The following is a 15,760-nucleotide window of genomic DNA, read 5'->3' on the forward strand; positions in this document are numbered from 1 at the left end:
CACACCTCCTGCGAGCACCGGGTGTCTGGAGCCTGTATGGATGGCAGGGGTGGGGACAGAAGGAGAAAGCAGGAATTAAAGCAGGAATTAAATGACAGATGAGTGCTGCTGGGGCTGAAGGAAGCCTGGCAAATCGCCCCTCTGCAGCCCGAGATCTCCTCACCACTAGCTGAGGGTCAGCAGAGGGAACTGGACAGACATCCACAGAAGGACTGGGCCTGTCAGGAGCCCCTCAGTGTCGCTCAGCTGTGGCTGTCTCTGGCCTGCAGCTCGGGCTGGGCTGCATTCCCGGGCAGTTCTTTGCTCTGCGGCACACAGCAAGGCAAGACCAGCACTGTGGGTTTAATTGGCCTTCCACAGATACTATCGTGGTCTGGCTAATTCTCTCATACAACGCTCACATTACTGGTTATGGAGTGAATGAACTCAGAAATTACAGTGTAACAGATGGCTGCCGAGGAAAACCAGCCCTGTCTCCATATCGTGAATAAACTGCGGATGAAGCGCCGAGCCCGTCCTGCTTCGGGGACATGCTTGGCGGGGCTGTCACATCCCCTGCTACTGCCGGAACCGAGGGGAAGGGCAGGGGGGCCCGAGCGCAGCTCCCGGGGTAGGGGAGGGGCTAAAGGACCCCTCGCCGCCGCTGCCGCCGCCGCCCGCACGTGGCGCCGCGGCCTTTCCGGCGCTCCCGGCGGCGGAAGCTGCTCCGGCTTCCGGCGGAAGCGCCGTCCTCGCAGGTTGAGCCGGAGTCGGAGCGTTTCCGCCTCGCGGCCGCCGCACGGCCGGGACCAGCCGAGCCGCGCGCGGGGCGTTCCGCCGCTCGCCTCCCCTCAGGCTGGTCATAAGGCAGCGGCGCCGGCGGCCGAAGGATGTGGCGGAGGCGGCAGTGGCAGGCGCCGCGGCCGAGGGAGCCCTGAGCCCGAGCAGCGCTTCCCGGCCCCGCGACCCCCCGGCCCGGCAGCGACCCCCGGCCCGGCCCCCGCCGTCCCCCGCCCCTCCTCGACGTCGCCCCCCGCGGCCCCGCCCGCCCCCGCCGGGTCCCCGCGCCCTGGAGCCCCGCGCGGGCGCTGAGCGCAGCCCGTGAGCCGAGCGCAGCCAGGATGGCCTCGTCGTCCGGCAACGACGACGACCTCACCATCCCCAGGGCTGCCATCAACAAGATGATCAAAGAGACGCTGCCCAACGTCCGCGTGGCGAACGACGCCCGGGAGCTGGTGGTCAACTGCTGCACTGAGTTCATCCACCTCATCTCCTCCGAGGCCAACGAGATCTGCAACAAATCGGAGAAGAAAACTATCTCCCCGGAGCATGTCATACAAGGTGAGCTTCCGCGGGCACTGTGCCGCTGCCGGGTCGGGCACCTGTGAGCCGCTCCTGTCCCGCTGCTGCTTTTTCCTCTCCGGTTTTTTGCAGCTACGGAGAACACAAAAGGCAGAGTCTCGTCAGGGTGTGGAGGAGAAGCGTGTATTGTCCGGCTTGCCGGTCGCACTGCCAGAGAGCTTGTCTTTGTGTGGTTAGAGCGGCTGCTGGGTGTGCTCAGGACCAGCTCTGGTTTTGTGCTTCAGAGAAGCCTGTGATGCTCTGAGTGAAGTCACCAAATCTCTTCCTCGTACCTGTGAAACGAGGTCTGCTTTTTGGCAATGGATAAGCAGCGTGTTTTAAGATTCTGAATATAGTGAATGTCTTTCTAGCTGGAGATTGATTATGTGGGGCCCAGACTTTATTCCATGGTAGTCTTGTCTGGAATCTAAAGAGTATATGTCTTTAGGGCTGGCCTTACGATCTCATTGTTTAATGCTGGATCTTCGTATCTGTTGCAGAAAGCATTTAAACGTGACCTATGCCCTTGTATCTTTCTGTGCTGTTGACTTGCACTTCTGCTTGCTTGAATAAGAGGCGAAGTCTCTCTCTGTCTCGTTTGTTTTTCGTTAAATTCTGTTGCAAATAAGGAGTTTTCTTGCCTCATCCTGAAGTCTGCATTTTGTCAGAACTAATTTGTTTTGCTTCTTAAGCCAGGGTTGTTGATACCAGTGTCTGCTGCAAACAAATTTATAGCAGCAGTAGTGAAAGAGTACTTTACTCAGCTACCTAGTAGAGATATTAACTGCAGCATTTCTAGTAGAGGTATTTTCAGGGCTGTGATGGTATCAAGTTAGTTTAAAAAATGTTATCGTTGTATGATTTTTTCAAGCAATATTTGCCGTTTGGAACAACAACAAAAAAGTTTAGTTTGCTTGAAATTTATTATCTTGCTTACCAGAAGAGGTTCAAGTACTTGACTGGGTCATGAGCAGCAGAAGAAAATACGCAGCATGTATGAGCTTTAATGTTAAATGAAATACATGTAAGCTTGAAAGTTTAGCAAAGTAGCTCTTTCACAGAAGCCTAGGATGTAAAGTAAGCCCTATGCTTGCACATGGAAGCATACTTTAGGTGTGATACTCTTTAATACATGGATAGTTTCTTCAAGTCACCACAAAAAACATTTTAGTTCTTAACACAGGAATAGACATGATCTTTAAGGCTGAGGGCAATAAAGGGTTTATTTATGAAAGTGTTTTATGCCCAGGTAGTGGTGGTCTGTAGAAAAGATTTTACCTATTGCTGTCCTGGGCTTAATCTGGGTTTTTTGGAAAACAAATTGAAAGTGAAGTGAGTGTGCATAACAGAAGCAGATGGTCCCATGCCAAGTATTTTGCTGGGTTGTGTGTCCTTGTGTTATCACATCTTAGAGTTAAGAAAAGTTATTTTCAAATTAAATCTTTGCTTTCTAGTAAAATATTGCAGTGTATCAATTTTTGTAATGTTCTAGAGATGGAATGGATTTTCTGCTGTGCTTATGTTTAAGGAAGCTATAATTGCTATTAGCTCCTTTCAGATGCTGGTCAGCTGGCAGATGATCCCTCTGTGAGGTTTGAGGGTTTCGGTTGCCAGTTTTGGAAACAGTGATTGTGTGTATGGGTAGAGCATTTCAGCATTTTCACTCATCTTCATACATTCTAGATACTTGCTATTTTGAATGCTTCTTAATGCAGCTTCATGACAGTGATGCTAACAAATGAGACAATTGGAATCTGTTTCTTGTGGCCATCCAAGTATCTTTTTCCTTCTGAATGCTTAGAAGTCAAACGAGGCCATCACATCACACCTGGTCCAGCCTAAGCACAAGGCTCTGCCAAGAGGAGTCTTTTTGGACTTGCAAATAAAACTGATCCTGTGGCTTTTGAGAATTTAGGACAAGCAGGGTTTCCTCTCAGGTGAGTTTGCTGGCTGACTGGGGCTGTAAACAAGAAGTTGGTAGATTGGACACAAGAAGCAGGAAGGGTATTTTGCTGGGCCAGAAGAAGGGGAAGAGGCACTCTGCAGTTGGTGACACTGCCACTGGACTGTGTTAGAGGTGAAACTGTGCTTGGTCACTGTGCTTAGTTCAGCACAGTGGTGCTTGAGCCACCCCTTCCTTTGCTGCACTGCTAGAGTGATTGTGTAGCCATGTGCTGAGCAAGACCTCTCTACCCTTGGGTTATACTTCAGATAGATGAGGTCCTTGCTGTGTTTTATTGTGTGGTAGCACTGGCACAGTGCTGTCAACAGCACAGGGAAGGGAAAGCAGAGGCTTCTGGCATCCCATTAGAGATCTGATTTGATAGATGTTCTCAGACTATGCCAACACTCACTACTGGTAAAAAAATGCAAGATAGCTTTCCTGGAGGGTACCCAAAAGCTTTAAGGCTATGTAATAGTTGTAAGTGGAGATCTCCACATTTATTGTTGAATTCCACCATCAGGAACCCAGCTGTGCAGCTCTAGTAAGCAAATGAATGTTCTTCCATCCTGGAACAGAAAATAGAACCATTTGAGTGTTATATGACTTGTGACAAAGCAGGCTTTTTTTGTTTTTTGAGAAATGAAATTTTTGTTGAATCCTGAAAATGATGACTTGTAAAATGACAATTTTTATGAAGTTGGTTATTTTGATTACTTGGTCTACGTGGAACTGTTGTGCAGTAAGATAGGCTGTGAATTGATGTCAAATCTTGTAGCTTCTTTGCATGGACTGTTAGGATACTGACTGTGTATATTATCACTTAATTTAAAAAATATCCCACACAACTGTTCATGTTTGGAGTTTTATTTTGAAAGTTATTTTTTTCTTCGAAAGGAGCATAAAAATTTGAAATTCTTAGATATTAATGACTTGATTTTATGACATGAAGGTAGTGCTAACTATGTGTCACTAATTACTCAGAGACCTGCACATTCATGCAGTCATTGAGAGTAGGAGGAAACTGGGGAAAGGATCTGGTGTTTGTAAATATGAGTTGTGTTCCCCTCCAGATGCTTTGTTTTGGAATTCAGCTGTTTACAGTTGGTGGGATAATTCTAGCCTCAGGAAGATACTGAATTTTCAGCAATCTGGGTAGGATGGTATGTTTAAGACTCGAAAAGTAGAAAAGCTTTGAGTTTTGATGAAATACAGCTCTGATAGAGTCCCACATTTTAGCACCATGCTGGTATAAAGGGATTCATATTCCTTCCATTCATGTGTTCTGTAAGCTTTGATGTGCTTCAAGAAGATGGTAAATGTTGTAAGTTGTTTCACAGGCAGTAGAATTTTGATGTAGTAGATTTATGATGCATATATGGTTCTTCATAGCTTTGTTATATGGAATAATTGTAAAAATCTGTCTTGGTTGTATCACATGGGGGTTTTGAACTGTATTTTTTTGTGTGTCTGTGCTATATTCAATACACAATTGTAAGTTCTTTACATGAATTTATTTTCTTTTAAGGACCATGTAAAAATTCTGTAAAAACACATCTTGCTGTTGACTTCAGACTTAGTAGTTGCTCTTACTCTGATGCAGCGGATTGCCAGCCCTGGTCTTTTGACCAACACCTCTGGTTTTGCCATGATGGTTTGTCTTAGTGATGTTAGATTTGTAGATTTCTTCAGTTTGGTTTAAAAAGTATGACTGAAAAGTTTACTGTATATACTGTTTGCATTTTAAAATTGAATGAGTTCTTAAATATCTTAGAGTATTAAGATAACCAGTTGTGGACTATGAGACATGGATTTGCCTCCTCTCTGCTGAGGCTGGATGAAACAAGTTTCTGAAGTTTTTTGATAATTCTCCTAGAAACTGTGGGCTAATTGGAAGAAGTGTCTGTGTGTGGGCTAAGGCTGAACTGGCATACTGTTTCTGGAGTAATTTGATTATCTCTGAATCAGTTTATCTTTTAACTTCTTTTTTTTAAGAACTAAGCATTATGTGAATTCCTTTGCCAGGTGTTCTCTGTTAAAGGGAAGGTAGTGCTGTATGACTAGAGAGCAGCACCCACAGCCCTGTTGAAGACAGTGTGTGAGTTGTCTCCCTTAGTAAAAGTTGGAAGCTGAAAACTTAGAGAATGCCTTTGGCTTATTGTTTAGATTATGATACAGTGTCATACTGCTGTAATTATGGCTAGGAAAATGTTGCTTACAAAACTAGTGTTAGAATATTGTCTGAAGTTACTGTAAGATCTTGTTTATAGCAAGTTGTTAATTGCTGTTGTGCAGTTTAGTGCTATTTCTTAAATACCTTGTCACAAAAGTTTGAAATTAAGATAAAATTTAAACAACTCTTGTATTGTAAACTCTGAATTGTGTAAATGCTGGAAATTAACTATGTTTTTTATTGAAGTGATACTTGTTTCTAGTATAATTGGGGTTTATGTAAGGTTTCCAGTGTATTCTGTAATAGGTTCACTTTGGGTGTGTGTGGAGGCAAGTCATAGTAAATGGTGCATGAGGAAACTGCATTTTGTCACATGTGCTACCTGGGTTTTTATGATCCTTTCTGCTATGCTTTGTGTTCTTTAAAAACCTGCTGGTGCAAGATATAGCTGCTCTACCGATTTCTTTGGGCAAGGTTTTAGCTTCTGAATACATTTTAATGTGGAGACAAATACAAGGGGTTCACTTGAGAAATAAAACAGTTAAGAGCTTATACATAACTTTATATAGCTTTATATAGCATTTATGTATAGGAATTTAGATAATAAAAGACAAAAGTTAAAATGCAGCAACCCAACATAATATTATTTATTCCTGCCTTTTTTACAGATCTGTGATAATTTTACATCCATCACTTCTCTGTTACAGCTTGCTAATTTACCTTCTACTGAAGACTTGAAAAAACTGGAAGGTAGAACCTCTGAGAGAAAATTCAGATAGGAAAGACTTCTTAGCTGTATAAATTACATCAATTCTGATATAGAAAAGATGGGGAAAATAGATCTTTTGTAGAATAATGCCTGTCTCTACCAAAGTGTGTCTAGAAGCCCTGAATCCTCTGCAAGTGCAAACTTCTTTGGTTGTACTAGACAAACCTTAATTTTTTTCAGCCTAAAAACATTTATTCTTAAAGGACATAGCAGAAGAGAGAAGGAAAACAGCTGTCAGATCTCTTTAGGAGTAGAGATTTTTATCACCAGATGATAGGAAAGTTACCAAATGTTTTACTTTTTTTTTTCCTTTTAAGTAAACAAACCAATATCTATTTTCAGAAGTTTTGTAAAAGGTAAACAATGTCTTTTCTCTCTGTTTCTTTCTAGCACTAGAAAGTTTGGGGTTTGGCTCCTATATCAGTGAAGTAAAAGATGTCTTACAAGAATGCAAAACAGTAGCACTAAAAAGAAGAAAGGCCAGTTCACGCTTGGAGAACCTCGGCATTCCGGAAGAAGAGCTACTAAGGCAGCAACAGGAATTATTTGCACAAGTAAGTGAAGCAATGCTTGTCCTGATGAGGTTGGAATAATTAATACTGCAGGTCCAGGGCCACACAAACATGTGCACACCTCAAGAAATATCCCTCTCCTTGTGAATTGTTGTGGCATCTAAGATGCTATTGGCCTTGGCCTGTTTGAATTGGGGAATGTGAAGTCAACAAGAGGCTGCTACTTGATACTTCTGTGATTTGACATACAGGATTTTGTATGTGACCATATTTCATATTCTAACTTTAAAAAGCATGGGGTTTTGCTGCTACTTGAGTATTTCCAGTCTATCATGGAGAATACATTAAGAATTAGTTGAGGAAGTAAAAGAATAACGGCTGGTTTCTAGGAAATTACCCATTTTGAAGCATTAACAAGTGAAAATAGCTCTTCTGTTTCTGTCCATCAGTGCAGAAATGTTATTTCTTATACTTGGAAAGAAACTTTATTCTTGGCAAGACTATAATTGAGAGAATTCATGCATGAATTTTTAAAGAGGCCATTGAGGCATGGAAAAAGCATTTGCCTCAAATAGTGTACTGACACACACACACACACATTCTCCTCCATCCCAGCCTTACCCCCTTCCAGCTTTCCCAGACAGTTTAACATCTCCCAGTTTCACTAAAACACCATTTTATTTATCTTTCCACACCATCTTTCTCTCGACTACTCTCTTAGTTTGACAAGACTGTTCTATAAACTAAGAGATGGGAAAGTTATCTGGTATTTCTCTTTTCTCTTAACCAAGGCCAGTCTTATTTTTTCACTTTGCTTACTTTGATTTCCTCTGATGAAAATGCTTATTCAGTTAATGTCTGATTACTGTGACCTTCTCTCCCCTTTGCAATACTTTTATCTTGCTGAAGCTGTTGTTTGTCATCTTATGATGTGCCAACTGCTTTAATCTTTATTGCATGATGAATTTTAAGGCATTTAAAATTTAAGCATACCATGTAGCTATTGCAGTGAACTAGTTATGATCAAGTCACATCTGCCTAACTCTTTTTTGGCTACTAAATTAGAAAGACCAATATGGCTGCTTCTGGATTTGGAGTAAAATTTACAAATAGGCAGCTTGATACCTGTTTTTTGCTTACTATTTTGTGCAAGTAACTCAGTGTGATACACAAAATAAAAAAGCAGAAAAAACAAGGTGTATTAAGGGAGTACTAGCTCCTGAGTATCACTGAAAAAAATAAATAACAAAAAAAATGCTGGAACCTCCTTATGCAAGCCACACGTTGTCTAAGGAATGACAACTTGAAGAACATTCTTTTAAAATTCTGTTATTGTGCCTTAACTTCTAATTTAAGACAACACATGCCAGTTTGACAAGATTGTATGAATGCTTTTTAAAAATAGTGTTTGGTAATATGGAAAATGTTTACTTAGATTCAAGGATGACAGTCTCAGTTTTCAAAAATAGTAGCTGTGATGTGCTGTTGGAGGTACTGTAATTAGTCTTAAAAATAGTTACACAAGTGCATGCTTATTTATTTGTGTTAATCTTTTTAATATTCTAGAGCATGACACTTACACTGACTTCTTGCTCTGTTTTAAAAATATCTACCTGTTAATGTTATGAATATTTGACACATCTGTCTTGGATAATTATAAGTATTTGAAATCAGGGATATGAATATCCCAATATTAATGTCTAAGTTTTTGTGCAAGACAAGGGTCTTCATAGATTTGGGAGTTTTTTGAGATTTCCTCACTGGAGTTGTGCAGGAAATAAGTTAAGTTTACCAAATGCTTCTAGAGCTTCTTGGTCAGTCCAACTCAATGGAACTCTTTTCCCTTTTTTGAAATGGTGAAGTGTTATCATTACAGACTGGCAGTGAGGGTGGGCACTGACAAAGTGATGCATCCAGTGTGAAGTGCTGAGCCTCTGTTTCCTGGAGCATGCACGTGTGTCAGCCCTGAGTGTACAGTAAACTTCAGTAAACTGCACAGACTCACTAGGGAGCCCTGTTGTTGTCTGCTGGCTGATAAATATATGTGCCTTCCTGTGTGGACAGATGCTGCTGCCTTTCCTTTAAAACTCTACAATGTCTTTAAATTGTTTTCTAGCCCTTGTAACTGTGCTACCACTTGAAGTTTGAAATAATGGAAAGTTTTCATTGAGAAGAGATTTCTACGTCTCTAAAGTATTTTTTTTACTGATAGAACAGAGGAAAATATGACACTTTGTAATAATAAGGGAACACTCCTCATTTTTTCACATTGCTAAGTTGGAAAACAAGGTTTGATTGTTTTCCTTACATTATCTTTTGGCATCTTGTAGTTTGTGAAACTGAAAAAAAATTTGATGCTCTGGAGAAAAATAGGAAAATTCAGTGAGTACAGTAGGATTAGAAAGGAAATTATAATAGTCTTAGTGATGACTTGTGAAAATAGAAGAGTAAAAAAGTGGAAATTTTTTAATTTTGAGAACTTTTTCTTAATGTTCACTCAAAATAGAAATTTAAGTTGTAACTTCAACACAATCGATTAGTATATTGCTGAAATCAACAGGAGTTACCAAAAAACAAGTGAAAACCCTGGACAGAAAAATGAAGAGTCATCAGTCAACTATTTGAAATGTTGTGGTAGAATCTCTTGTCCTTTTCAGAAGTCAGTACCTTTCTGTAGCAAAGCCATCCTCAGTTGTCATACCTGAATTTGAGAAGACCTGACCTTGCTCTGTTTTGCAAAGATTGCTTAGCAAAGTAAGATAATGGCTTGCTTTGTTTTTGTGATAATGTGTGCCTCTGTGGTTCAGTTGGATGATTTCATAATTGGAAGTGGTGTTATTTGTAATCAACAAAGCAGTGCTGTTCTCATCTCTGAACTGTGATTAAATGTTACGATCCCTTGAACTGATGTCTAAAGTTTCCTTTGCTTTGCCTTAGTTAAATTTTTCATTAGTTAGTGGTTCAGCACAGTCCTTACAGTGGAATTTAAGTACACTGGTTTCTGTCTGTTGTTTGTGTAAGTGTAAGGCCTCCAAACAGTGGTGTCTTCAGAGGAAGAGAGAATATATAAACTTCTTGATACAAATTATTAAGGTATGTCTCAGTGTCATTTTGCATATGCAATTAATAAAAAAAATATAAAAAAGGAATCTGCAGGTATAGATTAAAATGTGTTTTAAAGAGAATGTGTTCTAGAGGCCCTTCACAAGCTATGTATGGCCTTAACAATTAAATTCATGTCTCTAGGCTAGACAACAGCAAGCAGAACTGGCACAGCAGGAATGGCTACAGATGCAACAAGCAGCTCAACAGGCACAGCTCGCTGCTGCCTCAGCCAGTGCATCCAATCAGGCAGGATCTTCTCAGGATGAAGATGATGAAGATGATATCTGAGAATCACCAGCTGAGTTGTCTTACTAAGAAATACTTTTCCTGCACAATGAAAACAGTGAAATGAATGCTTACCTGTAAGTTTGTATGCATCGTGGACTGGCAGTTGGTATTCTAGGGGTGTCTGCTGTTGTGTGCTGTACATGTATAAACTGTCTTTTTTGAACTCTTGAAGATTTAAGGTTCAGTATCATATCAACTTTCGATTTTTAATGGTGTATATGGAAATTTTAGATAGTGCGTCATTTATTTGATCAATAAACAGTGTTACAATAAACAACATGTTTATAAAATATAGTGAGATTTATACAAAAAGCTCTAAATCCACATTTGCATTTCTTCCCTTTTAACTAAACTATAAAATCTTACTTAGAATTTTTAATTGTTTTTTGGGGGAGTGGTACAGTAGACATAATCTGTTAACAGGAAAAAAGTAGAGTTCAGCATAGAAGAGTCTGAATTCTTAGTTCTTTTTAAAATGAGGATATAATGGCAATAAATATTATATATACTCGAATACCAGACTTGTTAAAATTTGAAAATGATACATTTTCACCAAGCTAGGAAAAGGTATGTTTAATAGGAGTTGTACAAATTCAGTCATTTTTTTTGTATAGGGGTGAAAAAAAATAAACCCATGGTTTTACTATGACATCCTTTTGACAGTCCTAACTGAGTATTTCACTTCAAAGACTGCCTGGTTTGAAGAACTAACTCTTCTATTACTTCACTCCAGTTTAATGTTAACTATTGTTGATGGTATTTTGTAGTCCAGATTTATTCATATTGTTGAAATATAAAGCTGGAACTTAAAGAAACAAAATTGTTTGTTCTGCTGATGTGACAGGGAGGGATTAAGTATTCAAGCCCAAGAAGGCAAAAGCTGACTCTAACAGCATGTTTGTCATAAAAGAGAGGATTTATTTAACCTTGATTAGTCATTGTCAGCATAATGCTAACATTCTCCAGACTAGATTTCCACTGGATTACTGAGATACCTTGTTGAAAAACAACATTTTCTTCACTCAGATTGATTTGTAGGTAAGTCCAGGTTTCTGATAAACCATTCCCCAAGAGTAATCAGCAGCAATACACGAAACAGAAATGATGTACTTGTCCTTTTGATAGTTCTGTTGATTTAATGGATGAGCAGCTGTCCTTTGTGTTGAAATAAAGCACAGTAGTGTCCATTGCTGAGTTTTAATGTGTTACTTGAAGTAATACTGGCATATCTTCTGGTACACTAATCTGAGCAGACTAGAAAAGCCACTTGCATGCTGCTCTGTAGATGACCCCATAGCTCTCTAACAATGTGGATGGTTTTATAACTTACGTCCTCAGCGAGTTACTCTAGTTAGAATTCTTGAGGAGGGCTGCAGCAGTCTGTTTACATAAGGATGCAAACAGCAAATGATGGGCCCATTTTTATGTAAAGATCTGAGCAAGATACAATTGGCATGTATTCAGATCTCAGTCACTTAGTGACTTTTGATTTAAATTTGAGATGTATTAAGTTGCATATTGAATAAATGTGAACATGAATTTAAAAGCAGTAATGCAGTGAAAACTCAGAAGACTATTTGTTTGAATGTTTTAAGTTTAAAAAAGAAAAAAAAAATCCTGGTTACTACATAAAATATGTTAGGCAAGGTTTGACTGAGGAAGTGGTTTTCTGTAAAGGTTTAAGTACCAAAGGTAGAAAATCTAGTCTAGTGATACAATGTTAATGTGCAGTGTTGGCTTTTCTAATTTGTACTGTAACACCTTCACACTTTCTATTTTAAATGAGTCTTTTCCTTCTAAATAATACTAGGTATATTTTCACACCTTTCTTTTCTGATGCAGAAATCAGGTTAACATTTTACTGCATCTGGTATGTATGGTGTAATGTTTGAATTTTTGTGACCTTTCTTTTTGGACATTCTTGTGCTTTTTCATATGCTGTATTCTTCAAGCAATAAAATTCTGATGTGTTTTTATAAAATTGCTTTTATATTTAATGAACAGTCTGTCTTCTTCATTTCCTTTATAAAGAAAAAAGACTATTTAAACCCTGTTTTTGTTTTGGCTTACAAGTCTTTACAGCCTGAGTGCTGTTGGATGGCATTGTTGTGTACTGGGACTGTTATTGCTTGAAAACAATATTTCTGGGGTTGACCTGCTCTCTTTCCTCTTGGGAATTGAATTTAGTATGTATATATTTTTATAACCTGACATTCTGCACCTGAGAAGTTGTACAAAAGCCCTGCTGAAATACTTTCATAAAGTGAAAGGCCACAGGCAGAGGCTGAGGTAGTAAGAATTTAATTTCATGTAGATAGTCATGATTAGAGATTACTTACTCAGCCATTCTTCCCCAAGTATGAAAATAAATTCTGGCACTTTCAGGGATAATCTTCACTGATCTTTCAACAAATGAATTTTGTATGACTTTGCTGTTGTGCTTCCATGTGGGAGCTGCTCAGTGAAGACACATTTCTGAATTTATGGTACCCCTGATGTGTGGCTAGTGAACTGTATTGTTACTTTGTCTCACAAGAAACATGTATAAGGATGTGTCTGTTCTTAAATATGGAGTTGATGAGATTTTCTGTGGGTTTTCTGTAGTTACTCTGACAGTTGGTTTCAGAGTGCTCGAGTGACTTTCTTATGAAATCTTTCTATTCTGTTACTTTAATAAAGTGCAGATCTGCATGACACCGTGGAAAATTAATACAGTTATATTTACTACACTGAGGTACTTTTAAAGGAGTATCTTAAGGATTCCAAACATCTAATGCCTGAAATGGTTATTTGAATTTCAGTATTTGCATGTGGCTAATCGAACTGTGTTTTGAAACACTGGAATTTCTGCCACCATGGAACATGTCCCTGAAAGCCACAAATGCAAATTATGTTCCTCAGATTTTGTGAAAGTACCTCCACAAAGGAGGACTGTGTGTAATAATGCTTGGTTGATCATTTTGTATGGGAAGATTGTTTTCATTTGAAACAAAGCCAAGTAAAGGTGACTTGGCATTTGAAACAATGCCAAGTAAAGTGACTTAATGACTTTGGAACAGCCAACTCCTTACTCTGAAACGTGTACCTCATTTTAGTTTCCTAGGGGTGGATTGTGATTTTGTAAACTGTGCACAAAACAATGTGGAAGGAGGAGGGGACGTGTAATATGAAAGATAAAGCATGCTATTGTTAAATTTACTTTTGGTATTTTACTGTTTACCTGTCTAACATGGAAAAGTTTTACTCTGCAACTTTACAGTGAGAGCACATCAGTGGGATGCTGGCCATTGTTCAGATGGATTTTGCTTACAGTCAGTACTAGCTCTTTGAGCCCTCAGACTTGTTAAAGGGGACACTCAATGAATGTGCCATCTGGGACTAAAGGATGCTGTATGGGTGCAACTCAGTGAGGAAAAGGAGTGTCTGTGAGCCTTGCTGTTGGCCCATTAAGGTTTGCTGGCAGTCAGGACCAATGGGTTCCTTTTCAAAACACATTTGTGCTTAGTTTGAATTTTTTTTTCCTGATTTAAATGAGTGCTTTTTGTTTTGATTCCATGCCACCATTGCTACAGAAATTGGTAACTCTGAGAATTTAATAATGGCTTTGGAAGTACTTCAGTTCTTGGATATGTGGGGCAACAAATAGCTAGAACTGTGCATTTGTGGAAGGAAAGAGATTGAGTGAAAATGTTCTGTTCTGAGGTACTGTGCTGTAATGCAACTGAAGCCAATACCTGGGGAGTGGAAGTTTTGCAACAAAATAATTAAACATTGAATCCAGTTGGATACACCTAATCCCATACATCAGTCATGGATAAATCCAATAAATACAGGTTTTGCTGTGGGGATGAGCCTAGCAGAAACTTCAGTAATCTGGAAATCTGTAATACATGATGCTCCTGCATATGTTGGGGAAAAATTGTAATTCTTCATGGTCATGATTTCTTGTTGCATCAACTGCAGGAATACATGATGACTTCTATCTCAGCTTGAACCAGAAGTTCAGGTAAGGATGGACCATACTTGTTACAACCAGTTTGGGTTTTTCCCTGCATTTTAAATGTGATCAGCTACTATGCTTTACATATTGGGGGTGAATTATAAGAGGCATATTGAACTATGTAAAGATTACACTTAATTTTAAGGCTGAATGTTCATGTAGTTAATTTTTGTAATACTTCAGAGATTTCCTTTTGTCTTGTTTCAAAGGAAATAATTGATTTCTCCCTCAGCTTCCACTCAGAGTGACTAACATTGGAGTAATAATATTGCACGGTGTAACTGAATGATTTCCACACTCATTTCAGTAGTAATTAGTCCAGTTTTGGTATTAGTTCAAAACTTACTAGTCAGAATCATAAACTGTTGCATCTTTAAAGCGTGATACAAGTATTAATCAGTTGTGGGCAATGTTACACTGTGCTTTGAAGTTAACACTTTCACATGCTACAGAACTAAAAGGTGGTGCCCTATGTAGAGGAAAAAGATGTTATCTTCATGGTAGGGTGAATCATCTAGAGAGTAAATAATTGGGAAAACAAACAGACTTATAAAAGACATTGTTAGAGATGAAAGCATTTATTTGTAATAGCATAGTGCCTGGGATTGCTGGTTATGGACCACGCCTTGGTTTCATTACTGTTGTGTTCAAGTTTCATTCCATCAGCTCAGAGTGAAAAAGCACAGGTGAATTAGAAATCAAATTCAATGTTGTTTAAGTTTCAGGTAGTTTGTTTTCTCAGTTCGGCAGCTGTGTAATCCATGGAAAGGACAGTAGCAGTGTTAATAAAGCAAAATCCAACAGTCTTCACCATCCCAGCCTGCAATAAAGGATACATCACTCTGTAGAAATGTTAGAAAATATGTATGAAGAAGTAATGTGACCAATAAATATATTATTTTTATTCTACTGTAATGTAAACACATAACTGGTGTCATTTTTATACACAGATAATTAATATTAAAGCAGGTAAAAATCAGAATTTAAATACAATTGCTTCTTAAGTATGTACTTTACTTACATATATCTTCCATATTATCTGATGGATTAGCTATTCTATACTTGTGATAATTGTTTGGGATTGTTGTGCGAGTTGTCTGCAACTTAACTCATTACCTTTAAATCATTAATAACTTGTTTTTGTTTTCAATATGTTCTAATGGTGGAAATAACCATATTTTCATTTCTACAAAAATTTTAGAATTTTTGAGATACCTTTGTATAAAAAAAATACAGTTCTAAAATGTAAACAGAATGTTATGGACAAAAAATTAGTTTATCTTGATACATTATATCATTAAAATGAAGGGATAGTTTCTGAGTGACTAGGAAAAGGTATTTATCCTGTCTGCAAGATGTGAAGTGATGCTGGGTCTAAACTCAGCATCACTTCTGTAAGCAACTTTTCCAAAGTGTGTAAAAAAATTTTAAGTATTACTTTACCTTTTAAAAAAGTGCTAGTGAATGTTCTGAGGCAAAAATCACCCTTCAGACTTTGCTCTCAGGGAGAGGATTGGCTGTCAGGCATTTCTTCCAAATGTGAAGGATCTCTGGGGCATGAATCACACAGTCCTGTGGGAAGAGCTATAGGAGCAGACAAGCCTGGAGGGAGGAATTTTACTGATTGCTTTAACTGTGTTTTTGGTTTACT

At 38.9% G+C, this 15,760-nt stretch overlaps 1 protein-coding gene and 1 long non-coding RNA gene across 2 annotated transcripts; one reads left to right on the top strand and one right to left on the bottom strand.

Annotated features, from left to right (window-relative positions):
- Positions 1–1,028: 1,028 nt before the first annotated feature.
- On the top strand, positions 1,029–12,090 carry DR1 (down-regulator of transcription 1). Its single transcript, XM_033067897.2, has 3 exons — positions 1,029–1,320; positions 6,595–6,758; positions 9,963–12,090. The coding sequence occupies exons 1-3, from the start codon at positions 1,101–1,103 to the stop codon at positions 10,107–10,109; spliced, it is 531 nt and encodes a 176-aa protein (XP_032923788.1). The 5' UTR covers positions 1,029–1,100; the 3' UTR covers positions 10,110–12,090.
- Positions 12,091–13,075: 985 nt separating this feature from the next.
- LOC117000339 lies at positions 13,076–15,628 on the bottom strand. The gene is made up of 2 exons (XR_004418747.2): positions 15,553–15,628; positions 13,076–14,929 (listed from the first exon to the last, which is right to left on the bottom strand). It is a non-coding gene; the product is annotated as an uncharacterized LOC117000339 (long non-coding RNA).
- Positions 15,629–15,760: the final 132 nt, after the last annotated feature.

This window comes from Catharus ustulatus, chromosome 9 (genome assembly GCF_009819885.2).
Source record: "Catharus ustulatus isolate bCatUst1 chromosome 9, bCatUst1.pri.v2, whole genome shotgun sequence".
Taxonomy (NCBI): domain Eukaryota; kingdom Metazoa; phylum Chordata; class Aves; order Passeriformes; family Turdidae; genus Catharus; species Catharus ustulatus.